Source organism: Pristiophorus japonicus, chromosome 1 (assembly GCF_044704955.1).
Source record: "Pristiophorus japonicus isolate sPriJap1 chromosome 1, sPriJap1.hap1, whole genome shotgun sequence".
NCBI lineage: Eukaryota > Metazoa > Chordata > Chondrichthyes > Pristiophoridae > Pristiophorus > Pristiophorus japonicus.
In genome coordinates this window covers 222,235,849-222,263,557 of record NC_091977.1, presented here as the reverse complement: position 1 = coordinate 222,263,557, position 27,709 = coordinate 222,235,849, and the positions used below count along the sequence as shown (strand labels likewise).

The 27,709-nt window shown below is 50.7% G+C and overlaps 1 protein-coding gene and 1 long non-coding RNA gene across 3 annotated transcripts in view; one reads left to right on the top strand and one right to left on the bottom strand.

Annotated features, from left to right (window-relative positions):
* Window positions 1-10,890, bottom strand: part of LOC139268499 (uncharacterized) — a 65,054-nt gene extending 54,164 nt beyond the window's left edge. Inside the window, exon 1 of the long non-coding RNA XR_011594040.1 lies at window positions 10,649-10,890. This is a non-coding gene — a long non-coding RNA (uncharacterized lncRNA). The remainder of the gene's footprint in view (window positions 1-10,648) is intronic.
* Window positions 10,891-10,910: 20 nt separating this feature from the next.
* The window catches only part of ift74 (intraflagellar transport 74), a 176,758-nt gene continuing 159,959 nt past the window's right edge, over window positions 10,911-27,709 (top strand). The window contains exons 1-3 of one of the 2 annotated variants that reach the window (XM_070886720.1): window positions 10,911-11,179; window positions 16,654-16,789; window positions 21,910-21,958. In XM_070886720.1, the coding sequence (XP_070742821.1) occupies window positions 11,063-11,179; window positions 16,654-16,789; window positions 21,910-21,958 (302 nt within the window). In that variant the 5' untranslated portion in view covers window positions 10,911-11,062. The remainder of the gene's footprint in view (window positions 11,180-16,653; window positions 16,790-21,909; window positions 21,959-27,709) is intronic. The other variant, XM_070886712.1, reaches the window with a different exon arrangement.

Genomic DNA, 27,709 nt, shown 5'->3' with positions numbered 1-27,709 from the left:
TATTTTTCAAAACATTTAATTTTTATTGTATTTGGTGTAATGAAAAGACTTTTAATTAAATTTGAAAATCAGAACATTTATATGTATTAGAGTTGTCTAAATTGTTTAATTATTTGGGGATTCCATTGCATATCATTAAGGGATTCCATTCGGAAATGACTGCAATGGAATTCTCCTTTGTATGGTTGATCAGGCACATGTGATTCCAGGGATGCTTCCGAACCGCCTGTGTCCCTGGGATCCATGGGCCTTTACGCAGGCATACGCCTGCAGGCCTGAGACCGCAACTGTCCATAGCTTTGGATCCAGGAGGTAAGTTCATAGATGTCGAAGGCGTACACCCACTCCGGACCCCACATGTAAGGAAAAAGACATTCGAGCCAGGATGTTCCTAGAGATGGAGTACGCGGTATCCACCGGTATGCTTGCGGCCTTCCACAAGAGGTGGGCACCGAAGGGACTGGAGTGCATCATCACTCCCGACAACCAAATTTGAATTTGATTCTTCAATGCTAAAAGTTTCATTTGATTAATTTGTCGGTTTTAGTGCCCCTTTAATAAGGGGGTACTTGATTTATAGTTTAAACCAAAATAGTTGCAAGGAAAAAGACAAAGTTGTCCACACTGCTGTATAACGTTTATAAAAGTCAAATCAAACTAAGTTTATATGCACAAAAATTCAAATAAAAAAGCTCATATTCCAGCTCAGAAAGTAAAACACTAAAAAAGTTAAAAACAAGTACAGACAGGTTATTTTCCATCTATTTTCCAAAAGAATCAGTGTTTTAAAATTTGGGAATGCCATCCTATTAAAATTGACTGGCAAAACTGGGTTAGTTGAGAGGCACGTGTAAAAGGTAGCAACTTGTCAAACTAATAAGTTAAAAGGTTGAAAACAGTAGGGCTGCACCAAACTCCATTGCTCAACAAAATGAAACCTGTTCTGTCTGTTTTTAAAGATTTCCTCCAAGCTTTCCTTCTGCACCATTTCCCATTTATCCACAATCTCCAACAGTACTAGTTACAAAGATAATCAGAGTGGTGGCTAGGTGATCCCTCACAGCAAGGGAATGAAAATCGACAGGCCTTGATACTCCTCCTAACAACCAAAGCAACAGCAGCAGAATTGCCAGAGGCCTGGGAGTGGCCCACTTACTTGTGTCCTGATATGAAAATGTTAAAATGTAAGCCATACGTAAATCTAACATTGATTTAGAGGATTCACCAAAAAATAAATACCTTTTGGTGTCACGGGTCACTGGTGTGAGGTAGTGAAAAGATTGCGAGATAAAATGTAAATTCCAAAGCAGCCAACTCTGACAACAGAACATAAAATGCTCATGTTGATAAATCTTAAAAACGTAGATTGTAACTATGGCAATACACACTGAATAAGTTATGAATGTCAGTTTTAAAATAACTACGGAGCAGGCTCTTTGTCCTAACAAAAAAAACCTCACAATAAATCCGATTACTTTTAGATTTTTATGCTCATCAAATTGGTTTCTGGTGGGAAATATAACCTTTATTATTTCAGGCATCTAAGCCCCAATTTTACTCAGGGCAGGAATCAGACGGGTGGGGTCTGAGCGGGCAGCAAATCATCCTGACTTCAGCAGCGTATGGCCCAGGTGATTTTAATTCCCATGTCTCATCTGCCTGCCCCGCCTGAAACCAGCAGGAAGTGGCAGCTGGCTGCCATTAAGCAATATATACTTCATGCCTCATCCCATAGCACTGTGCGTGCCGGTTTGACACCTGGCGCTTATCAAAAAGGCTTTAAAATGACTACATTGTTAAACAGTAAGGGAACACTTGAGACCTAAGCAATTGATTTATTAAGTATCCCAACCAGTTTTGATGGTCATATGCAAACTGTTTACTTCTATCGTTTATCAAATTGCTTCAAAATTGTGCACATCCAATTCTTACAGCAGGTGTATTACAGAGGAAGGAATGGTTCAAACTCGGGCACGTTACATAAAGCATAAACTTCAGTTTTGATGGCAGGGTCGGCAGCTCTTGACCATAATTAACATTTCATAAACAGGTGAATAGAATTTGTTCTTTATTCCAGGCATCTTTTAAGGCACGGTTGATTCCAGCACTGTGCTTTAGTCAGACAAAAATAAATAACTAAAGGAGGAAGCCTTTTTAAGATGTTATAACATCAAGATGTCTCCACGTGAACCCTCTGATGCGACACACTAGTTAACAGTGGGCCACCCAGACACCATCACTTTGTTTTTCTCCAATCTAAAGAAGCAATTAGGCATCATTCCTGCTGCACTCTCATCAATTGTCCTCAATAATATTTTCCAAATCTTTTACTTTGTGTTTGCTTTGTTGCATTTAAATTTATATAGTGCCTTTAATGTAGAAAAATGTTCCAAGGTGATTCGCAGGAGTGTAATCAGATAAAAAAATTGACAGTGGGTGTAGTTTTGAAATCAATACGGTGCCTGGATTTTTCACTGTAGTGGTTTTGTCCCCATGTTCCTGGGTTGAGCCTAATTAATGGTGCAAGACAGGCTCCTGGCAGGTTCTCCAGCACATAGAAGAAAGCCACCTGTGTCAGAAAGGAAAATGTGGTTGTGCTGCAGTGCGATACTCATAGCAATGATAGAACGAGGAATCGGTAATAAAGGAGGCAGAAACACGACAAAGAAGTTTTAATTTTTAAAACTCTGGGTGAGTTGTCGATAGCTTTGACGGGCCCTGTGCTTCCCGGGGCCGCGCGGAGTGAGCCCGGCATCATCAGCTCATTACTCAGCTGGAGTGGGGGCAGACTCTGTGCGGGGCCGGTCTGGGAACAAGGATTATGTGTCAGTCCCGCGTGTGAGCGGGAGGCCTGGGGGAGAAGTATGAGGGCCCTAGATAGAGTGGATAGGAAGGGCCTATTTCCCTTAGCAGAGGGATCAACATCAAGGGGGCATAGATTTAAAGTAATTGGTAGGAGGTTTAGAGGGGATTTGAGGGGGAATTTCTTCACCCAGAGGGTGGTGGGGGAGTCTAGAACTCGCTGCCTGAAAGGGTGGTAGAAGCAGGAACCCTTACCACATTTAAAAAGTGCTTGGATGTGCACTTGAAGTGCCATAACCTGCAGAGCTACGGACCAAGAGCTGGAAAGTGAGATAAGTCTGGATAGATCTTTGTCAGCCGCCATGGACATGATGGGCCGAAATGGCCTCCTTACGTGCTGTAAATTTTTATGATTCTATGATTCTAGTTATGTCAGAAGTGAAGGAGAGCTGGACAGCACCAGGCCCTTTCCCTCAATAAGGTCCTTCAGCAGGCTTCCCACCGTGGCCCCAGCATGTACCATTACCCTTATGGCTTTACCCAACGTCAGCTGTACGCAAGCTGGAGACAGGAAAATCAGCTAGTTTCTCTGGCCTCCCCCTCCGCCATCATTTAAATGTGGCGGGACAATCAACGATCATTTAATTGAGACGAAAAGAGGAACAAAAATTCAACTGCTTGACTCTGAAATCTCTAAATTACATCTGTTCAGATCATTACTTCTGTTGCATGCACCAACACTGACCCCAAGTGGCACTGATATTATCAACTTCACATTTGAAGCATTATGTGAAGTACAGTCAGCTTTCATAATTGTGAAAAAATCATTTGAGATGCCTCTCTTCAAAACATGACACCACATTGCAAGGATTCACTTAAAAAAACTAAAAACATTGACTGATAAGATTCATTCCGAAAGTAATGATTGGATTTGGAACCTAAGACTGTCGGCCAAAGTACCCATTTCTAAATACTTGGGAGAAGCAAAGCTGGGGTTGGGAACAGAAGTGAAAAGTAATAATGCTAAAATATTCTCACACGGAAGATCCTCAGGACTGCATGGAAACCTTGCATTTCAGTTTAGTGCCTCAAACTGACAGCTTGTCATTCAGCTAAGCATCACCAAGGAAATAAATTTGCATTAAATTGTCGAAATTGTCAGACTGCTTGTCTGATAGCCAGTACTAGATGAGCTGAAATTTCCTCCAACTAAATATTGGGAATATTGAAACCATTGTCTTTGATCCCCGCCACAAACTCCGTTCCCTAGCCACCGACGCCATCCTTTCCCTGGCAACTGAGGCTGAACCAGACCATTTGCAAATTTGGTGTTGTATTTGACCATATATCCGCACCATCACCAAGACCGCCTGCTTCCACCTCCGTAACATCACCCATCTCCACCCCTGCCTCAGCTCATCTGCTGCTGAAACCCTCATCCATGCCTTTGTTAGCTCTAGACTTGACTATTTCAACGCTTTCCTGACAGGCCTCCCATCTTCCACCCTCCATAAATTTGAGCTCATCCAAAACTCTCATGCCCATATACTAACTCACACCAAGTCCCAATCACCCATCATCATCATCAACATAGGCGGTCCCTCGAACGAGGATGACTTGCTTCCACACCAAAAGGGAGGAGTTCATAGATGTTTCAATGATGGACCCGATATTCCAGTCCTGAACTCCAGGGGTGGAAGATGCCTGTGCGTGGATTTTTTTAACGTGTGGTGACTGTTGCACATCAGCCACCACATGGGCTTGACAGAGCTAGGCCTTTATCCAGTGACAAGGGTAAACCAGGACGATTGGAGACCTGCTCTGCTGCACGGACCTAGTGCGCACACATATCGCAGTGTGTGCTGGCCCGTGCTGCTCCTGGGCCCTCGGCTCTTCTGGGCCCAGTACCCTCATTTGCCGCTCCTCCGCTACGACCTTCCTGCTCCTCCGCTGTGCCTGGGCCCCGCCGATGTTCCAGCGACCTGGGCCTTGATGATGTCAACCAGTCGCCCACCTCAAAGTCGTCACACGCTCAGGACGACCCGTGCTGGAAGCTGTAGTGCAATGCTCCAGCTCTTCATACTCCTGACCTGCGGTGGTGTCCTCTCACAGGTCGAGGTGGCCCATGATGTTGCAGGGACCTTGTGCTCACTGACCTACATTGGTTCCCGGTCCAGTAACGCCTCAATTTTTAAATTTGTTTTCAAATTCCTCCATGGTCTTGCCTCCCTATTTCTGTAATCTCGTCCAGCCCTACAACCCTCCGAGATCTCTGCGCTCCTTCAATTCAAGCCGCTTGCACATCCTCGATTTTAATCGCTCCACCATTGGCGGCGGTGCTTTCAATTGCTTAGGCCCTAAATGCTGAAATGCCCTGCCTAAACATCTCTCCTCCTTTAAGATACTCCTTAAAACCTAGCTCTTTGACCAAGTTTTTGGTCATCTGTCCGAATATGTGGCTCAGTGTCAAATTTTGTCTGATAATCACTCCTATGAAGCGCCTAGGGACAGTTTACTACATTAAAGGTACTCTAAACATGCAAGTTGTTGTTGATTAGTAGTTTGCTGCCTATAAAGTTGGATTTTTATTTTTCTGCAAATGAGAAGTTAAAATGCTGTATATGGTGGCAGTGAAATAAGGTAGTTGGATTAAAGATACAAAAGTAGATTTTCCTGGAAATTAGGGATAGTGTTAAATCCAAGGAAGAGGCATATAAAGTGGCCAAAAAAGCAGCAAACCTGAGGACTGGGAGAAATTTAGAATTCAACAGAGGAGGACAAAGGGTTTAATTAGGAGGGGGAAAATAGAGTATGAGAGTAAGCTTGCAGGGAACATAAAAACTGACTGCAAAAGCTTCTACAGATACGTGAAGAGAAAAAGATTAGTGAAGACAAATGTGGGTCCCTTACAGTCAGAATCAGGTGAATTTATAATGGGGAACAAAGAAATGGCAGACCAACTGAACAAATACTTTGGTTCTGTCTTCACTAGGAAAGACACAAACAACCTTCCGGAAATAGTAGGGGACCGAGAGTCTCGCAAGAAGGAGAAACTAAAGGAAATCCTTATTAGTCAGCAAATTGTGTTAGGAAAATTGATGGGATTGAAGGCCGATAAATCCCCAGAGCCTGACAGTCTGCATCCCAGAGTACGTAAGGAAGTGGCCCTAGAAATAGTGGATGCATTGGTGGTCATTTTTCAACATTCTATGGACTCTGGATCAGTTCCTATGGACTGGAGGATAGCCAATGCAACACCACTTTTTAAAAAAGGAGGGAGAGAGAAAATAGGGAATTATAGACTGGTCAGCCTGACATCGGTGGTGAGGAAAATGTGGGAATCAATTATTAAAGATGTAATAGCAGCGCATTTGGAAAGCAGAGACAGGATCGGTCCAAGTCAGCATGGATTTATAAAAGGGAAATCATGCTTGACAAATCTTCTAGAATTTTTTGAGGATGTAACTAGTAGAGTGGACAAGGGGGAACCAGTGGATGTGGTGTATTTGGACTTTCAAAAGGCTTTTGACAAGGTCCCACACAAGAGATTGGTGTGCAAAATCAAAGCACATGGTATTGGGGATAATGTACTGACGTGGATAGAGAACTGGTTGGCAGACAGGAAGCAAAGAGTAGGAATAAACGGGTCCTTTTCAGAATGGCAGGCAGTGACCAGTGGGGTGTCGCAGGGCTCAATGCTGGGACCCCAGCTATTTACAATATACATCAATGATTTAGATGAAGAAATTGAATGTAATATCTCCAAGTTTGCAGATGACACTAAGCTGGGTGGCAGTGTGAGCTATGAGGAGGATGCTAAGAGACTGCAAGGTGACTTGGACAGATTAGGTGAGTGGACAAATACATGGTAGATGCGGTATAATATAGATAAATGTGAGGTTATCCACTTTGGTAAAAACAGGAAGGCAGATTATTATCTGAGTGGTGACAGATTAGTAAAACGGGAGGTGCAACGAGACCTGGGTGTCATGGTACATCAGTCATTGAAAGCTGGCATGCGGGTACAGCAGGCGGTGAAGATGGCAAATGGCATGTTGGCCTTCATAGCGAGAGGATTTGAGTATAGGAGCAGGGAGGTCTTACTACAATTGTATAGGGCCTTGGTGAGGCCACTCCTTGAATATTTTGTGCGGTTTTGGTCTCCAAATCTGAGGAAGGACATTCTTGCTATTGAGGGAGTGCAGCGAAGGTTCACCAGACTGATTCCCGGGATGACAGGACTGACATATGAAGAAAGACTGGATCGACTAGGCTTATATACAATGGAATTTAGAAGAATGAGAGGGGATCTCATAGAAACATATAAAATTCTGACGGGATTGGACAGGTTAGATGCAGGAAGAATGTTCCCAATGTTGGGAAGTCCAGAACCAGGGGTCACAGTCGAAGGATAAGGGGTAAGCCACTTAGGACTGAGATGAGGAGAAACTTCTTCACTCAGAGAGTTGTGAGCATGTGGAATTCTCTACCACAGAAAGTTGTTGAGGCCAGTTCGTTAGATATATTCAAAAGGGAGTTAGATGTGGCCCTTACGGCGAAAGGGATCAAGGGGTATGGAGAGAAAGCAGGAATGGGGTACTGAAGTGCATGATCAGCCATGATCTCATTGAATGGTGGTGCAGGCTCGAAGGGCCGAATGACCTACTCCTGCATCTATTTTCTATGTCCTTTACCAGGGCAGTTTGGATGGAGTGAACTGGCTGTTCGACTTAATATGCAATCTGTTGTGTATCTGTAAAGCATGCACTCCCATGTTCCGCCACCAAGGAGTGCATCCCCTGAAGTCCCAAGAGATCCCAGCATCCCTTGGGAGCACTGAATATAAGCTGGCCCCTAAGGCCTGTTCTTCACTCTGGAGTGTCTTAATAAAGACTGAGGTCACTGTTACTTTAACCTCCCTGTGTGCAGTCTCATCTGTGTTAGGAACACAATGACTGGCAATGAGTATATGAAAGATGCAGCAAACTGTGGGCATCCTGGAGAAGTTCTCGGAGGGTGAGGACTGAGAAGCCTATGTTGAACGGCTAGACCAGTACTTTGTAGTCAACGAGCTGGATGGAGAAGTAAGCGCTGCAAAAAGGAGAACGGTCCTCCTCACAGTCTGCGGGGCACCGACCTACAGCCTCATGAAGAATCTTCTGGCTCTGGAGAGGCAGATGCTGAAGTACTCGGGGTGCACACATTTTTGACGAAATGTCCACCTATAATGCTAAATGTAAAATTGAATGGCTTACCCATAGCTATCGAACTGGACACTGGCGCTAGCCAATCCATCATGAGTAAAAAGATGTTTGCGAGACTGTGGTGCAACAAGGCCCTCAGACCAGCCCTGAGCCCCATCCACACGAAACTGAGAACGTACACCAACGAGCTCATCACTGTCCTGGGCAACGCCATGGTCAAGCTCACTTACGAGGGCACGGTGCACGAACTGCCACTCTGGATTGTCCCGGGCGATGGCCCCACACTGCTTGGAAGGAGCTGGCTGGGCAAAATCTGCTGGAACTGGGATGACATCCGAGCGCTATCATATGTCGATGAGGCCTCATGTACCCAGGTTGTGAACAAATTTCCTTCCCTTTTTGAGCCAGGCATTGGAAACTTTTCCAGGGCGAAGGTGTGGATCCACTTGGTCCCAGAGGCACGACCCATTAACCACAAGGCGCGAGTGGTACCTCACATGATGAGGGAGAGAGTGGAAATCGAGCTTGACAGGCTGCAATGCAAGGGCATCATCTCCCCAGTGGAATTCAGCAAGTGGGACAGCCCAATTGTTCCAGTACTCAAAAGTGATGCATCGTCAGGATTTGCGGCAATTATAAAGTAACTCACGCACAGGCATCTTCCATCCTTCAATATGAAGTTCGAGACCTGGAACATCAGAACCCTCATGGACATGATGACAGGGCTCGAGCTCGAGGAACTTGCACGTAGAGGCGAGGCCTTGAAGGGACTTAAAAAATGAGGGTGAGGATTTAAATTTAATGCACTGGAGGACAGGGAGCCAGTGAAGGTCGGCAAGGATGAGAGTGATAGCCAAGAAGGACTGAGAACAGGACATGACACAAGTGACAGGGTTTTGGACAAGCTGGAGCTTATGGGAGGAATAAGATATTGGGCCGGCAATATGGGTCTGGAAGTGCAAAGGCATCTGTGAGAGTTTCAGCAGCAGAGTAGCTACAGCAAGAGGTGGAAGTAAGTGGTCCTAGTGATGGATAAATGTGGGGTTTAATGTTCAGCTCAGGGCCAAACAGAATGATCTGATTCAGCCAGAGAGTGTGGCCAGCGAGCAGAATTTGTGGCAGGGATTTAAGACAATGGTTATGGTCCGACTGAGCTAGAGAAATGTGTGACTAATCCAAGACCTGATGTTGACCGCACGCCTTGCTTTTAGCAGGTGCATTCGAGACAGCCAGCGAGACCCTCACACCAGGCAGATAAGGGCCTCATTGAAATTCAAAAGTTGGGGTCTGGCAACATTATTCATACTTCGACATTGTTTTAACTCTCAGCAGCCGCATTCAGTGCCTGGTTTCAGTCCCACCAGGAGTAGCGGGCCCAAAAGAGGGCCGAAAATGTAAGTATACATATTTTTTGTAATGCTTTCCTTGTGGGCCTGGAGGAGCAGGAATGCTTTACTAGGCCCCACAAGAAAACAGGCTTTCCTCCCCAACCACGATCACACCCACCACCCAGCCGCACATTCCCCCCTCCACCATTTACCACTGACTCCCATATACCAGCCTGACGTCGGAGTTGCCGGGTTTGAATCTGTAGAGGGAACGATTCTTAGTTATATTCCAAAACAGAGCTCTAAATTAACTATAAACCAAACTAATAAACTTGAAGGTGCTATACAGAAATTACTTATGACCAGTAATACTTATTCTCTCCTTTAATGAGGGTGGGGGAGGGGGCAAGATTTCTTAGATTTACAAATAACTTTTAAAACGTACCCTAGGATGAATTGTACAACTTATAACATGAGGTCCAAGTGCATTATATATCTGTAAAATCCTCCAACATATAGCTGAATTTAGCTTTGCAATTGATATTTTAGAAACATAGAAATGTACAAAATAGGTGCAGGAGTAGGCCATTCGGCCCTTCAAGCCTGCACCACCATTCAAGTTAGAGGCAAGAAGTGGACATTGACACACTCCACCATAACCCGGCTGGAACAATTAACTTTGGAAGTTGTGGATCAATACTTGAAAATCAACTGTGCTTACCCAATTCTTATAAAAATGTTTCAAAATGGAACACTTGCAGAATATAATCTTAAGACATAAGTCAGTAATTAACATGCCTGACGTGTGTTTTTCATACAAACCTAACATTTTGGCACAGAAAGCCCGCAGGAAAACTGGGAGTAATACATTTTGCAATTCTCCAACAGCAGCATTTATAAATCTTCATTTGGACAATTTCTCAGTCATGGGGAGATGGACGGAGGGAGTGCTGCACGGTCGGGGGTACCTTTTCAGATGAGACATTAAACCGAGATCCCAACTGCTCTCAGGGGAACGTAAAAAAACCCCATGGCACTATTTCGAAGAGCATGGGAGTTCTCCCGGTGTCCTGGCCAATATTTATCCCTCAACCAACATCACAAAAAAGTGTTTCTGATCATTATGAGATTCCTGTTTGTGGGATCTTGCTAGGTGCAATTTGGTTGCCGCGTTTCCGACATTACAATAGTGAACACTTCAAAAATATTTCATTCGCTGTAAAGCACTTCAGCACGTCATGAGGTTGTGAACGCCGCTATAGAAATGCAAGTTCATGCTTTTTCTTCGTTGTTCCAAGGCCAGCAAATATTTACCATTGAACCCCAGCAGGTTTTGGAGGGGCAGCGATCTGACTGATTTCAAAACTTGGAAGGTCGGTCCGCTGGACTGCCTGTGAAACAACTCATGGTAATCACAATGACTAGATGTTGAATATTCAGGCAGCGAACGAGAAGCTCACAGGCAAAGTGCCTACCTCGCTCACAGATCATCTGTGCTCAACTGAACCATTCAGAGAGGGGGCGGGATCAACCGGCAACACGCGAGCTCTCGCGACATCCGCGGCGCGATTGCTGGGCAACGGGAGGAGGCGCGCGGGCTGGTTGCTGGGCAACGGGAGGGGGCGCGCGAGCTGCGGTTGTTGGGCCACTGGAGGGGATTCCGTGCACGATCCGTCGAAGCTTCTCGGTAAACAGACAGGAGTGGAAAAGTTGAAGAATTATCGGAGGATGGCGAGTGGGCAAAGGCCGGCTTCGGCGGCCCGGCCGATGACTAAAGGAGCCGCTGGAAGACCACCTCCGACTGCGGCCCGAGCTCCGCCGACTGCCCTGCGGGTTGGGACTGGGGTACGTCAGCCGGTCACTTAGTGTTCCGTGTGGGAATCAATCTGGGCCGTGGCTCCAAATCGGCGAGGGGCCCGAGGCTGGAGTGCGCCATCCCCACATCACCCCCCCCCCCCCAATTACACCATCTCCCCCCCCCCCCCCGACACCACCCCCGACACCAACTCCCTCCCCCCCCCGACACCATCTCCCCCCCGACACCATCCCCCCCCCCCGACACCATCCCCTCCCAGCCCCCCACGACACCATCCCCCCCCGTCACCATCCCCCCCCCGTCACCATCCCCTCCCCCTCCCCGACACCATCACCTCCCCCTCCCCGACACCATCCTCTCCCCCTCCCGACACCACCACCCCCCCCACACCATCCCCTCCCCCCCCCCGACACCATCCCCTCCCCCCCCCTCGACACCATCCCCTCCCCCCCCCTCGACACCATCCCCTCCCCCCCCCCCCCCCGACACCATCCCCTCCCCCCCCCCCCGGACACCATCCCCTCCCCCCCCCCGGACACCATCCCCTCCCCCCCCCCGACACCATCCCCTCCCCCCCCCCGACACCATCCCCTCCCCTCCCTGACACCATCCCCTCCCCCTCCCCGACACCATCCCCTCCCCCTCCCCGACACCATCCCCTCCCCCTCCCCGACACCATCCCCTCCCCCGACACCATCCCCTCCCCCTCCCCCCCCCGACACCATCCCCTGCCCTCCTGACACCATCCCCTGCCCCCCGCCGACACCATCCCGCCCCCCGCCGACACCATCCCATCCCCCGCCCCGACACCATCCCCTCCCCCCCCGACACCATCCCCTCCCCCCCCGACACCATCCCCTCCCCCCCCGACACCATCCCCTCCCCCCCCGACACCATCCCCTCCCCCCCCCCGACACCATCCCCTCCCCCCCCCCGACACCATCCCCTCCCCCCCCGACACCATCCCCTCCCCCCCCCGACACCATCCCCTCCCCCCCCCGACACCATCCCCTCCCCCCCCAGACACCATCCCCTCCCCCCCCGACACCATCCCCTCCCCCCCCGACACCATCCCCTCCCCCCCCGACACCATCCCCTCCCCCCTCCGACACCATCCCCTCCCCCCCCCCCGACACCATCCCCTCCCCCCCCGACACCATCCCCTCCCCCCCGACACCATCCCCTCCCCCCCCGACACCATCCCCTCCCCCCCCGACACCATCCCCTCCCCCCCCGCGACACCATCCCCTCCCCCCCCCCCCGGACACCATCCCCTCCCCCCCCCGACACCATCCCCTCCCCCCCCCCCCCCCCCCCGGACACCATCCCCTCCCCCCCCCGGACACCATCCCCTCCCCCCCCCGGACACCATCCCCCCCCCCCCCCCGACACCATCCCCTCCCCCCCCCGACACTATCCCCTCCCCCCCCTGACACCATCCCCTCCCCGACACCATCCCCTCCCCCTCCCCGACACCATCCCCTCCCCCTCCCCGACACCATCCCCTCCCCCTCCCCGACACCATCCCCTCCCCCGACACCATCCCCTCCCCCCCCCCCGACACCATCCCCTGCCCTCCCGACACCATCCCCTGCCCCCCGCCGACACCATCCCATCCCCCGCCCCGACACCATCCCCTCCCCCCCCGACACCATCCCCTCCCCCCCCCCGACACCATCCCCTCCCCCCCCCCGACACCATCCCCTCCCCCCCCCCGACACCATCCCCTCCCCCCCCCCGACACCATCCCCTCCCCCCCCGACACCATCCCCTCCCCCCCCCCGACACCATCCCCTCCCCCCCCCGACACCATCCCCTACCCCCCCCGACACCATCCCCTCCCCCCCCGACACCATCCCCTCCCCCCCCGACACCATCCCCTCCCCCCCCCGACACCATCCCCTCCCCCCCCGACACCATCCCCTCCCCCCTCCGACACCATCCCCTCCCCCCTCCGACACCATCCCCTCCCCCCTCCGACACCATCCCCTCCCCCCCCCGACACCATCCCCTCCCCCCCCCGACACCATCCCCTCCCCCCCCCGACACCATCCCCTCCCCCCCCCGACACCATCCCCTCCCCCCCCGACACCATCCCCTCCCCCCCCGACACCATCCCCTCCCCCCCCGACACCATCCCCTCCCCCCCCGACACCATCCCCTCCCCCCCGACACCATCCCCTCCCCCCCGACACCATCCCCTCCCCCCCGACACCAACCATCCCCCCCCCCCCGACACCATCCCCTCCCCCCCCCCCCGACACCATCCCCTCCCCCCCCCCCGACCCATCCCCTCCCCCCCCCCGACACCATCCCCTCCCCCCCCCCCGACACCATCCCCTCCCCCCCCCGACCATCCCCTCCCCCCCCGACACCATCCCCTCCCCCCCCCCCCGACACCATCCCCTCCCCCACCCCCCCCGACACCATCCCCTCCCCCCCCCGACACCATCCCCCCCCCCGACACCATCCCCTCCCCCCCCCCGACACCATCCCCTCCCCCCCCCCCGACACCATCCCCTCCCCCCCCGACACCATCCCCTCCCCCCCCCCGACACCATCCCCTCCCCCCCCCCCCCGACACCATCCCATCCCCCGACACCATCCCCTCCCCCCCCGACACCATCCCTCCCCCCCCCCCGACACCATCCCCTCCCCCCCCCCCCGACACCATCCCCTCCCCCCCCCCGACACCATCCCCTCCCCCCCCCCCGACACCACCCCCCCGTCCCCGACACCATCCCCTCCCCCCCGCCCCGACACCATCCCCTCCCCCTCCCCGACACCATCCCCTCCCCCTCCCCGACACCATCCGCTCCCTCTCTCCGACACCATCCCCTCCCCCGACACCATCCCCTCCCCTCCCATCCCCTCAACCCCCGCCCCGACACCATCCCCTCCCCGACACCATCCCCTCCCCCTCCCCCTCCCCGACACCGTCCCCTCCCCCAACACCATCCCCTCCCCCTCCCCCCCCCCCCGACACCATCCCCTCCCCCCCCCCCCGACACCATCCCCTCCCCCCCGACACCATCCCCTCCCCCCCCGACACCATCCCCTCCCCCCCCGACACCATCCCATCCCCCCCCCCCCGACACCATCCCCCCCCCCGACACCATCCCCTCCCCCCCCCGACACCATCCCCTCCCCCCCCCGACACCATCCCCTCCCCCCCCGACACCATCCCCTCCCCCCCCCGACACCATCCCCTCCCCCCCCCGACACCATCCCCTCCCCCCCCCGACACCATCCCCTCCCCCCCCCGACACCATCCCCTCCCCCCCCGACACCATCCCCTCCCCCCCCGACACCATCCCCTCCCCCCCCCGACACCATCCCCTCCCTCCCCCCGACACCATCCCCTCCCCCCCCCCGACACCATCCCCTCCCCCCCCGACACCATCCCCTCCCCCCCCGACACCATCCCCTCCCCCCCCGACACCATCCCCTCCCCCCCCGACACCATCCCCTCCCCCCCCGACACCATCCCCTCCCCCCCCGACACCATCCCCTCCCCCCCGACACCATCCCCTCCCCCCCGACACCATCCCCTCCCCCCCCCCGACACCATCCCCTCCCCCCCCCCCGACACCATCCCCTCCCCCCCCCCCGACACCATCCCCTCCCCCCCCCCGACACCATCCCCTCCCCCCCCCGACACCATCCCCTCCCCCCCCCCCGACACCATCCCCTCCCCCCACCCGACACCATCCCCTCTCCCCACCCGACACCATCCCCTCCCCCCACCCGACACCATCCCCTCCCCCCCCGACACCATCCCCTCCCCCCCCCGACACCATCCCCCCCCCCCCCCCCCCCGACACCATCCCCTCCCCCCCCCCGACACCATCCCCCCCCCGACACCATCTCCTCCCCCCCCCGACACCATCCCCTCCCCCCCCCCCCGACACCACCCCCCCCCGCGACACCATCCCCTCCCCCCCCGACACCATCCCCTCCCCCCCCCCGACACCATCCCCTCCCCCCCCCCGACACCATCCCCTCCCCCCCCCCGACACCATCCCCTCCCCCCCCCCGACACCATCCCCTCCCCCCCCCGACACCATCCCCTCCCCCCCCGACACCATCCCCTCCCCCCCCCCGACACCATCCCCTCCCCCCCCCCCCCGACACCATCCCCTCCCCCCCCCCCGACACCATCCCCTCCCCCCCCGACACCATCCCCTCCCCCCCCCGACACCATCCCCTCCCCCCCACCCCCCCACCCCCGACACCATCCCCTCCCCCCCCCGACACCATCGCCCTCCCCCCCCCCCCGACACCATCGCCCTCCCCGACACCATCGCCCTCCCCCCCCCCCCCGACACCATCGCCCTCCCCCCCCCCCGACACCATCGCCCTCCCACCCCCCCCCGACACCATCGCCCCCCCCCCCGACACCATCGCCCTCCCCCCCCCCCCCGACACCATCGCCCTCCCCCCCCCCCGACACCATCGCCCTCCCACCCCCCCCCGACACCATCGCCCCCCCCCCGACACCATCGCCCTCCCCCCCCCCCCCGACACCATCCTGCCCCCGACACCATCCCCCCCCCCCCCCCAAACACCATTGATATTACAACTTCCCAACATTCTTTGTGTTTTCACACTGATACCTAACATAATTTGCTGTTTATTGATCATCTTTATTGTTAACAAACATCTGAGCAATTGTTTGATTTAGAAGTATCTGCTATCTGCCTTTTCATTCACAGATTCTGTGCTGCTCCCAATTGTTGTGCGAGGTCATTTTCTTTCAATGACAATTCTTACGTGTCTCAGGTGAATTAGTTTCTATTTAAAACATGCTGAGTGACCTGTTCCCAAGTCCAGCAAACTTTGGTGGAAAATCAGTCACAGGTGTGGCCAGAGAGCAGTGTATAGCCAGCTGGTTATGCACTATACTATATAGAATTACATACTATACAATAGTCTTGCATTGAACCTGTAGTTTATTGATGCGGGGTTTCCTGAGGCAGGATACCACTCTCAAACTGCCTCCTAGGAAGTGTGCGAGAGCACCCCAGTTTGACATAGCTCCAGTTTTTCTTTTCTGTGGACAAAAGCTTGCTCTATACCTAGGACCTCCTGTTGGCACAGCCAGGAATAGGTGTCATCTAGACACAGCAATGTCTAAGCAGTGTGAGGCACAGCAAGTTTAGAATTTTAACCTGCTGTACAACAAATTCATTTTTTTTCTTGTTAATTGAAATCAAATATTTTAAATATTAATTTATATTAAACAAAGGCTGCACTGTAACCAAATAAGTACTGAGGCGTTTGTCTATTTTTTTGAAATTCCATTCTTTAAATTGAAGTACAAGTCATGAGCCCAGAACATTATTTTACAAACTCAGTCATCTATGAGCTGTCCATAAACTTTTGCTTATATAGAGAGAATATGGTTTGCAAATATGCAAAATGTAAAACAGAGAGAAAGTGAAAGAGGAATGACCGCAGTTTCTGCTCAAAACTGTTTGACTTGGTAAAATTCTGTCTATAGATACCTCCTGGAACAGCAAGACCTGGAACTCGTGGCGGGCCTGTAATGCCTGGAGGTGTGCTGTCTGCTCAGATTAAAGTTGCAGATCGCCCTGTAACTCAGCAGGGTTTGAGTGGAATGAAAACTGGAATGAAAGGTGTAGTATACAGAGAAAAAGTCAGACTGAACACTGTGAGCTCAAAGTAATGTATGATCTTAGTCTTTTATTGCAGGTCTCCAGAGTGCCTCTCCAACCTGTGAAGCACTCTTGTATACCTGTACTCCCAAGGGATTATGCGATCCCCTGGGACTCTGGGGAATGAGCCCATTGGTGGCTGTACAGAGTAAATACAAGTCCAGATACATAACATTCCCTCCCTAAAGTCAATAGTGTGACTGTTTACAATGTGAGTCGATCAGGGGCCCTTCTTGCCCTGGTTAATCGACTCGGTGTGAAGGCTGATGTTGTTGAGTCATTTGTTGGGCCCTCGCTGGGCTGCTGTGCAGCTGGCCTTGCTGGGCTGCCTGGTGTGTTGGGCCCTGCAGGGCTGCTGTGGATGATGGGTTCTGCTTTGTGGTCAACCATGGTGTCGGTTGCCACTGGTGTGTGTGTTGGGGAGATCAAAAAAGGTAGGGTCCAAGGTGGGTTGCTCAGGGTAGTCCGTGAATCTGAGTTTGATTTGGTCCAAGTGTTTCCGGTGAATGAGTCCATTTGAAAGTTTGACCCGAAACATCCTGCTCCCCTCTTTGGCCACGACAGTGCCGGGAAGCCACTTGGGACCTTGCCCATAATTTAATACAAATACAGGATCATTGACTTCAATCTCGCGTGACACATTTGCACTATCATGGTATGCACTTTGTTGAAGCCGCCTGCTCTCTACCTGTTCATGTAGATCAGAGTGAACTAACAAGAGCCTTGTCTTAAGTGCTCTTTTCATGAGCAGTTCAACAGGTGGGATCCCAGTGAGTGAGTGTGGTCTCGTGCGGTAGCTAAGCAGGACTCGGGATAGGCGAGTCTGCAGTGAGCCTTCAGTTACCCTCTTCACGCCTTGCTTGATGGTTTGCACTGCTCTCTCTGCCTGACCATTGGACGCTGGTTTAAATAGGGCAGATGTGACATGTTTGATCCCGTTTCAGGTCATGAATTCTTTGAACTCAGCACTGGTAAAACATGGGCCGTTGTCACTCACCAGGACATCGGGTAGGCCATGTGTGGCAAATATGGCCCGCAGGCTTTCCGTGGTGGCAGCGGACGTGCTAGTCGACATTATCTCACATTCAATCCACTTGGAGTACGCGTCTACAACCTCAAGAAACATTTTACCCAAGGACGGGCCTGCATAGTTGACGTGTACCCTAGACCACGGTTTGGAGGGCCAATACCATAAACTTAGCGGCGCCTCCCTGGGTACATTGCTTAACTGCGAGCATGTATTACATCTGTGAACACAGGACTCTTAAGTCCGCATCGATGCTGGGCCACCACACGTGGGATCTGACTATTGCTTTCATCATTACGATGCCTGGGTGGGTACTGTGGAGGTCATTGATGAAGGTGCCTCTGCCCTTCTTGGGGACCACTACTCGATTGCCCCACAGAAGGCAGTCTGCCTGTATAGACATTTCATCTTTGCGCCGCTGGAACGGCTTTATCTCTTCCTGCATTTCCACTGGGACACTGGACCAGCTCCCGTGAAGCACACAGCTTTTGACTAGAGATAAGGGGTCCTGGCTTGTCCAGGATTTTATCTGCCGGCAGTGACGGGTGATTGCTCACTCTCAAATGCTTCCCTAAACACGGCTAGATCTGCGGGCTGCACCATTTCCACCCCCGTGGTAGGCAATAGCAGCCTATTGAGAGCATCGGTGCAGTTTTTTGTGCCTGACCTGTGGCGGATGGCGTAGTTGTATGCCGACAACGTGAGCGCCCATCTCTAGATGCGGGCCGATGCGTTGGTATTTATCTTTTTGCTCTCGGAAAACAGGGATATAAGTGGCTTATGGTCAGTTTCCAATTCAAATTTTAGGCCAAATAGGTATTGATGCATTTTCTTTACCCCATAGACACATGCTAATGCTGCTTTTTCAATCATGCTGTCGGCTCTCTCACCCTTAGACAGACTCCTGGATGCATAAGCAACCGGTTGCAGTTTCCCGAAATCATTGGCTTGTTGCAATACACACCTGACGCCATATGACGACGCATCACATGCTAGTACCAAATGGATCATACAACACAAGCAATTTGTCTGAACATAACAATTTTCTCGTTTTTTACAAAGGCATTTTCTTGGCTTTTGCCCCAAACCCATTTGCCCCCTTTTCGTAGTAAGACATGTAGTGGTTCTAGCAGGGTGCTGAGACCCGATAAGAAGTTACCAAAGTAGTTCAAGAGTCCCAGGAACGACAGCAGCTCCATCACGTTCTGTGGCCTCGGTGCGTTCTCAATTGCCTCCGTCTTTGCGTTGATGGGCCTAATGCCATCCGCCGCAATCCTCCTTCCCAAGAACTCCACTTCAGGCGCCAGGAAAACGCACTTCGAGCGTTTTAACCTGAGCCCCACACGGTTGAGCCGACTAAGAACCTCCTCCAGGTTCTGCAGATGCTCGACTGTGTTCCGACCTGTGACCAAGATATCGACCTGGAAGACCACGGTGTGCGGGACCAACTTCAGTAAGCTTTCCATGTTTCTCTGGAATATCGCCGCCGCTGATCGGATTCCAAACGGGCATCTGTTATAAACAAAAAGACCTTTGTGCATGTTGCTGCAGGTGAGGGCCTTCGATGATTCCTCCAGTTCTTGTGTCATGTAGGCTGAGGTCAGATCCAGCTTCGTGAACGTTTTTCCTCCCGCCAGCGTTGCAAAGATGTCGTCTGCTTTTGGAAGTGTGTATTGGTCCTGCAGGGAGAAACGATTGATAGTTACTTTGTAATCGTCACAGATTCTGACGGTGCCGTCTCCCTTGAGGACTGGGACAATAGGACTGGCCCACTCGCTGAACTCGATCGGTGAGATGAAGCCCTCTCTTTGTCGCTGGTCGAGCTCGATTTTTACCCTTTCTCTCATCATGTACGGTACTGCTCTCGCCTTGTGATGGATGGGTCGCACCCCCGGAATTAGGTGGATCTGCACTTTTGCTCCTTGGAATTTCCTGATGCCTGGTTCGAACAGCGAAGGAAATTTGTTTAAGACCTGTAAGAAGTGTTGTCAGCGGGCGATAGCACTCGAAAATCGTCCCAGTTCCAGCGTATCTTTCCCAGCCAGCTCCTGCCGAGCAGTGTGGGCTTGTGCACCGCTCCATTGTAGGAGACCTTTACGGTAGCACTGCCGATTACAGGAATCAGTTCTTTCGCGTCAGTTCTTAGTTTCGTGCGAATTGGAGTTAAGACTGGCCTTGAGGCCTTGTTGCACCACAACCTTTCGAAGGTCTTTTTGCCCATGATGGACTGGCCCGTGTCCAGCTCCATTGACACCGGGAGTCCCTTTAGTTCAACCTTCAGCATTATTGGAGGACAATTCGTAGTGAATGTGTGCAACCCATGTACCTCTGCTTTCTCTATCAGAGGTTCTGTTTCGTCGTGATCCTCCGTGGATCTGTCCTCCTTTGCAACATGGTAGTTTGCAGGTTTAGCAGGCCTAGCAGCTCGCCTGCACACACGTTGGAGGTGTCCTATTGTTCCACAGCCCTTGCAAATGTATCCTTTGAATCGGCATGAATGGAAACAATGATCACCCCCGCAGCACCAACAAGGTGTTAATGGCCTTGCATTCATCACCCTTGATGGTGGACTCTGAGACATCTGCGGACGTGTAGCTGCAGGTATGTTTGATCTGCCCTGTCGGTTACGATTTGAAAACAATATCACTTTGTTCATAGCACTTGTAGCAGCACTTGTGTGCTGAGAGATTTGCTTAGTATTGTCACTGGTGGCAATGAATGCCTGGGCTATCACTATGGCCTTACTCAAGGTTGAGGTCTCTACAGTCAAAAGTTTGCGAAGTATGGTTTCGTGGCCAATGCCAAGTACGAAAAAGTCTCTTTGTGCTCCAAATGTCCTTCAAATTCGCAATGTCCTGCAAGGCGTCTTAGCTCGGCGACATAACTCGCCACTTCCTGGCCTTCAGATCTTTTGTAGGTGTAGAACCGGTACCTTGCCATCAGAATGCTTTCCTTCGGGTTCAAATGCTCTCGGACCAGTGTGCACAAATCGTCATACGATTTCTCCGTGGGTTTAGCTGGAGTGAGCAGATTCTTCATGAGGCCATACGTTGGTGCCCCACAGACGGTGAGGAGGATCGCTCTACGTTTGGCAGCACTCTCTTCCCCATCTAGCTCGTTGGCCACGAAGTATTGGTTGAGTCGCTCCACAAAAGTTTCCCAATCAACTCCCTCCGAGAATTTCCCCAGGATGCCCACTGTTCTCTGCATCTTTGGGTTCGCCAACTGTATCTCGTCGCCAGTTGTTATGGAGAAAGTGTCAGACGGAACACTGTGAGCTCAAAGTAATGTGTGACCTTAGTCTTTTATTGCAGGTCTCCAGAGTGCCTCTCCAACCTGTGAAGCACTCTTATATACCTGTGCTCCCAAGGGATTATGGGATCCCTTGGGACTCGGTTGAATGAGCCCTCTGGTCGCTGTACAGAATATATACAAGTCCAGATACATAACAAAAGGTATGTGCATATTGTCTCCTATCCTTTTTTGTATCATCTATAAAGGTAGTTATTAATAAAATGTATATATTTTCTTAGTTTGTTCTTGGAACATGGGTGACACTGGCATGGTAGTATTTGTTACCCATGTCTAGTTTGCCTTGAGGGCATTAAGAATCCAACCATGTAATGTGGGACTGGAGTTACATTTAGATGAGGCCAGGTAGGGTGGCAGGTTCCTTTTTCTGAAGGGCATTAGTGAATCAGTTTGTTTTTACAACAGTCTTGTTGATGTTATGGCCATCTTCTGGTGCCAGCCTAGAAATGACCAGATCTATGGAATTTACTTTCTCAATTTCCGTGGTGGGATTGTAACTCACTACCTCTGGGTTGTAATTCCAGTACCATAAAAAACGAGGTTACTGTATCCATTTGAGAAAGTTCAAAATCTTCATAGAATGGTTACAGCACGGAATAAGGCCATTCAGCCCGTCGAGCCCGTGCCTTGGAATAATCTTGAAGATTATTTTTGTTTTCCTTTTTAATTGCTATAGTACAAAGACTAGTAAATGGATCAATTTATAATCCTGAACATGTTTTATTTTTAATTTACTTTACAGGACCACAGCGTCAGATTCTGGACAAGTCCTATTTTCTTGGACTGCTTAGGTGAGTACACATAAATGTTCTTGACTAATACTAATAATAACATTAATGATTTAGATGAAGAAATTGAGTAACATAGAAAATAGGTGCAGGGGTAGGTCATTCGGCCCTTCGAGCCTGCACCACCATTCAATAAGATCATGCCTGATCATTTCCTCAGTATCCCTTTCCTGCTTTCTCTCCATACCCCTTGATTCCTTTAGCCGTAAGGGCCATATCTAACTCCCTCTTGAATATATCCAATGAACTGGCATCAACAACTCTCTGCGGCAGCGAATTCCACAGGTTAACAACTCTGAGTGAAGAAGTTTCTCCTCACCTCAGTCCTAAATGACCTATCCCTTATCCTAAGACAGTGTCCCCTGGTTCTGGACTTCCCCAACATCGAGAACATTCTACCCGCATCTAACCTGTCCAGTCCCGTCAGAATCTTATATGTTTTTATGAGATCCCCTCTCATCCTTCTAAACTCCAATGTATAAAGACCCAGTTGATCCAGTCTCTCCTCGTATGTTAGTCCTGCCATCCCGGGAATCAGTCTGGTGAACCTTAGCTGCACTCCCTCAATAGCAAGAATGTCCTTCCTCAGATTAGGAGACCAAAACTGAACTCAATATTCCAGGTGAGGCCTCACCAAGGCCCTGTACAACTGCAGTAAGACCTCCCTGCTCCTACACTCTATGGCCCCAAGTTTTCACATGATTTGCTCCTGATTTTTAGGAGCAACTGGTGGAGAACGGAGTATCTTAGAAATCGGAATTCTCCACATTTAAGTTTTCTACAGTTCTAGTCAGGTAGAACAGTTTCACTTTTGAACAGAATTTTTTTTTCAAAAGGGGGCATGTCCAACCACTGACGCCTGATTTGAAAGTTTCCACAGTGAAAACGTACTCCAAACTAACTTAGAATGGAGCAAGTGAAGATTTTTGTAGGCTTGAAAAAACCTTGTCTACACATTAAAAAATCAGGCGCAGGTTACAAATTAGGTGTCGGGAACGAGGTGGGGAGGTGAGGGGGGGAAGGGAAGTCATTAAATTCTACAATAAATCCTTAATTATATTTTTACAAATATTATACAAATAAATCCAACCTGAATAAAAATTTATAAGCAAAGAAAAGATTAAATAAACCATGTTCCTACCTGTGTGAAAGTGCTTCAGGCAGGCCTTTCAGGCAGCGGTTTGCCGTCGGGACCGACCGACGGCAGGGGGAGAAAGCTGGAAGAAGCCTCAGTGCTGATCATGGAAGGGCAATGTGGTTTTATTAAAAAATGTTAAAAATTGAACAGCTACAAAGAATTTGAATAGTCTCAAACAAGTGCATGTGTCCCGTTTATCACAGTCTATCTTTAATTACAGAATGCACTCCCTCACACACAGAAATATCAAGAAAATTAAAATGCAAGCCTTTGCAAGGGTTCAATAAACAAATTTTCACTTTTTCTGCAGCACTTTTTAAAATGGCCGAGTGCCAATGTTTACTTCAGACTGCGCGTGCGCGAACGCTCCAACGCGCACGCGCAGGGTTGCCGGCACCAAAAAAACTCATTAAAATTGTACCCGCACCCTCCTAGTTACAAAATTGGCGCGAGTGGTAGGCTCCGCCCCCTGTGCGCCTCGCCAAGCAGACATCGAGCTGCAAGGCGCTCGAGAATACCGCGTTTTTTTTCAGGCGCCGTTTCCGGCGCGAAAAACGGGCGCCCAGCTCAGAGGGGCGCCTGTTTTGCCGCGTGTGGAAACTTGGGGCCAATATCTCCAAGTTTGCAGACAACACTAAGCTGGGTGGCGGTGTGAGCTGTGAGGAGGATGCTAAGAGGCTGCAGGTGACATGGACAGGTTAGGTGAGTGGGCAAATGCATGGCAGATGCAGTATAATGTGGATAAATGTGAGGTTATCCACTTTGGGGGCAAAAACACGAAGGCAGTTTATTATCTGAATGGCGGCAGATTAGGAAAGGGGGAGGTGCAACGAGACCTGGGTGTCATGGTTCATCAGTCATTGAAAGTTGGCATGCAGGTACAGCAGGCGGTGAAGAAGACAAATGGTATGTTGGCCTTCATAGCTAGGGGATTTGAGTATAGGAGCAGGGAAGTCTTACTGCAGTTGTACAGGGCCTTGGTGAGACCTCACCTGGAATATTGTGTTCAGTTTTGGTCTCCTAATCTGAGGAGGGACGTTCTTGCTATTGAGGGAATGCAGCGAAGGTTCACCAGATTGTTTCCTGGGATGGCGGGACTGACATATGAGGAGAGACTGGATCAACTGGGCCTTTATACACTGGAGTTTAGAAGGATGAGAGGGGATCTCATAGAAACTTACAAGATTCTGATGGGACTGGACAGGTTAGATGAGGGAAGAATGTTCCCGATGATGGGGAAGTCCAGAACCAGGCGACACAGTCTTAGGATAAGGGGTAAGCCATTTAGGACTGAGATGAGGAGAAACTTCTTCACTCAGACTTGTTAACCTGTGGAATTCCCTACCACAGAGAGTTGTTGATGCCAGTTCATTGGATATATTCAGGAGGGAGTTATATATGGCCATTGCGGCTAAGGGGTTAAGTGGTATGGAGAGAGAGCAGGAAAGGGGTACTGAGGCAATGATCAGCCATGATCTTATTGAATGGTGGTGCAGGCTTGAAGAGCCAAATGGCCTACGCCTGCACCTATTTTGTATGTTTCTATGTTTCTGAAATATCAATTGCAAAGCTAAATTCAGCTCTATGTTGGAGGATCTTACAGATATATAATGCACTTGGACCTCATGTTATAAGTTGTACAATTCATCCTAGAGTACGTTTTAAAAGTTATTTGTAAATCTAAGAAATCTCGTCCCCTCCCCCACCCCCGCACCCTCATTAAAGGAGAGAATAAGTATTACTGGTCATAAGTAATTTCTGTATAGCACCTTCAAGTTTATTAGTTTGGTTTATTGTACTCTTAATTTAGAGCTCTGTTTTGGAATATAACTAAGTACAAATCGTTCCCTCTACAGATTCAAACCCGGCAACTATGACGTCAGGCCGGTATATGGGAATCAGTGGTAAATGGTGGAGGGGGGAATGTGCGGCTGGGTGGTGGGTGTGATCATGGTTGGGGACGGAAGCCTGTTTTCTTAGTTTTCTTGTGGGGCCTGGTAAAGCATTCCTGCTCCTCCAGGCCCACAAGGAAAGCATTACAAAAAATATGTATACTTACATTTTCGGCCCTCTTCTGGGCCCGCTACTCCTGGTGGGACTGAAACCAGGCACTGAATGCGGCTGCTGAGAGTTAAAACAATGTCGAAGTATGAATGATGTTGCCAGACCCCAACTTTTGAATTTCAATGAGGCCCTTATCTGCCTGGTGTGAGGGTCTCGCTGGCTGTCTCGAATGCACCTGCTAAAAGCAAGGCGTGCGGCCAACATCAGGTCTTGGATTAGTCACACATTTCTCTAGCTCAGTCGGACCATAACCATTGTCTTAAATCCCTGCCACAAATTCTGCTCGCTGGCCACACTCTCTGGCTGAATCAGATCATTCTGTTTGGCCCTGAGCTGAACATTAAAACCCACATTTATCCATCACTAGGACCACTTACTTCCACCTCTTGCTGTAGCCACTCTGATGCTGAAACTCTCTCAGATGCCTTTGCACTTCCAGACCCATATTGCCGGTCCAATATCTTATTCCTCCCATAAACTCCAGCTTGTCCAAAACCCTGTCACTTGGTTCATGTCCTGTTCTCAGTCCTTCTTGGCTATCACTCTCATCCTTGCCGACCTTCACTGGCTCCCTGTCCTCCAGTGCATTAAATTTAAATCCTCACCCTCGTTTTTTAAGCCCCTTCAAGGCCTCGCCTCTACGTGCAAGTTCCTCGAGCTCGAGCCCTGTCATCATCATATCCATGAGGGTCCTGATGTTCCAGGTCTCGAACTTCATATTGAAGGATGGAAGATGCCTGTGCGTGAGTTTTTTTAACGTGGGGTGGCCGTTGCACACCAGCTATCACACAGGCTTAGCTGAGCAAGGGGCAAGGGGGTCCACGACGACTGGAGACCAGGCACTGCTGTATGAACCTAGTTGCCTATGGCGAGATGCGGGCCGTAAGCTCAGCACTGGGCAGTGTCCTTCGGTGAGATGTTAAGTGATCCGAGGCCTGGCTGGGGGCAGGCATTGGGAAGGTCAGAAGTCCATTTTGCTCAGAGTGTTCAGAATGGAAGGAGAAGAGGTCAGAGTGACCACAGCCATTGTGCTCACCGCGTGCTGGAGGAGGCGAGGCCAGGTCACCGCTGGAGGAGGCGAGGTCAGGTCGCCGCTGGAGTATGGGTGTGTAACCTCAAGCCCTGTAACCTATCTTGAACTCTCTATTCGTCTGATTCCAGACTCCTGTTCAGCTCCCTCCTCCTTCACCCTTCCAATGGTGGTGGAATCATCAGCCACCTTAGTCCAATTCTTTGCAGAGCTCTCCCTAAATCTTTCCACCCCACCTTTTTAAAAACCTTCTCCAGACCCATCTTTTCAACTAAGCTTTCTGTCCTCTTCCGAATCTCTCTTACTGGCTTGCCATTCATTTCCTTATAATTATTTGTGAAGCACCTGGGGGGATTTTGTTACTCTAAAGGCACTATTCAAATTCAAGTTGTTGCTTTCTCTAGTGAGCGCAAGTTCTGTTCTTTGAGTCTCTGTTCACAGCTGGCATCAATAACAACTTGTCCTGATGTAACTAGGTTGCTGCTGGCAGTGCAGAGCTTTACTACGTGAGGGCACAAAATTGGGCACACAGACTACTACATCTGATTTTCCGTGCAAAAAGAGAAGTGCTGGATTGTTGGAGGCTGTTCTGGTGACCAGCCTAGGCCTCATAAATCTCCAAATTATTCAAATTATCCCATCTTATTCACAAGAACATAAGATCGTAAGACATAGGAGCAGGAGTCAGCCATTTGGCCCCTCGAGCCTGCTCTGCCATTTAATAAGATCATGGCTGATCTGATCATGGACTCAGCTCCACTTCCCTGCCCGCTTCCCATAACCCTTTTATTCCCTTATCGCTCAAAAATCTGTCCATCTCCACCTTAAATATATTCAATGACCCAGCCGCCATAGCTCTCTGGGGTAGAGAATTCCACAGATTTACAAGCCTCTGAGAGAAGAAATTCCTCCTCATTTCAGTTTTAAATGTGCAGTCCCTTAGTCTGAGACTATGCCCCCTAGTTTTAGTTTCCCCCATGAGTGTAAATATCCTCTCTGCATCCACCTTGTCGAGCCCCCTCATTATCTTATGTTTCGATAAGATCGCCTCTCATTCTTCTGAACGCCAATGAGTATAGGCCCAACCTACTCGATCTATTTTCATAATTCAGCGGCTTCCTCACCACTTCTTCTCTAATAGAGCTGCTCACGCATATAAAATAGGTGCAGCAATAGCAGATAGCCTCATCTGGAGGAGTTGACTTGTTAAGGGTGGGTAACACTTGTGGTTGGAAAATTATTTTCCTTATTATATTCTTTATTTAAATTCATTAGTCTGGAATGCATTACCTGAAAGGTGGTGGAAACAGATTCAGTAGTAACTTTCAAAAGGATATATACTTGAAAAGGAAACAAATGGCAGGGCTATGGGGAAAGAGCAGGGGGGAATGGGACTAATTGGATAGTTCTTTCAAAGAGCTGGCACAGGCATGATGGGCTGAATGGCCTCCTGTGCTGTTTGATTCTATGATTTTTTTTTGATGCTGCTTAGGCTTGATTTTTTTTTGCATTGCAAAATGTT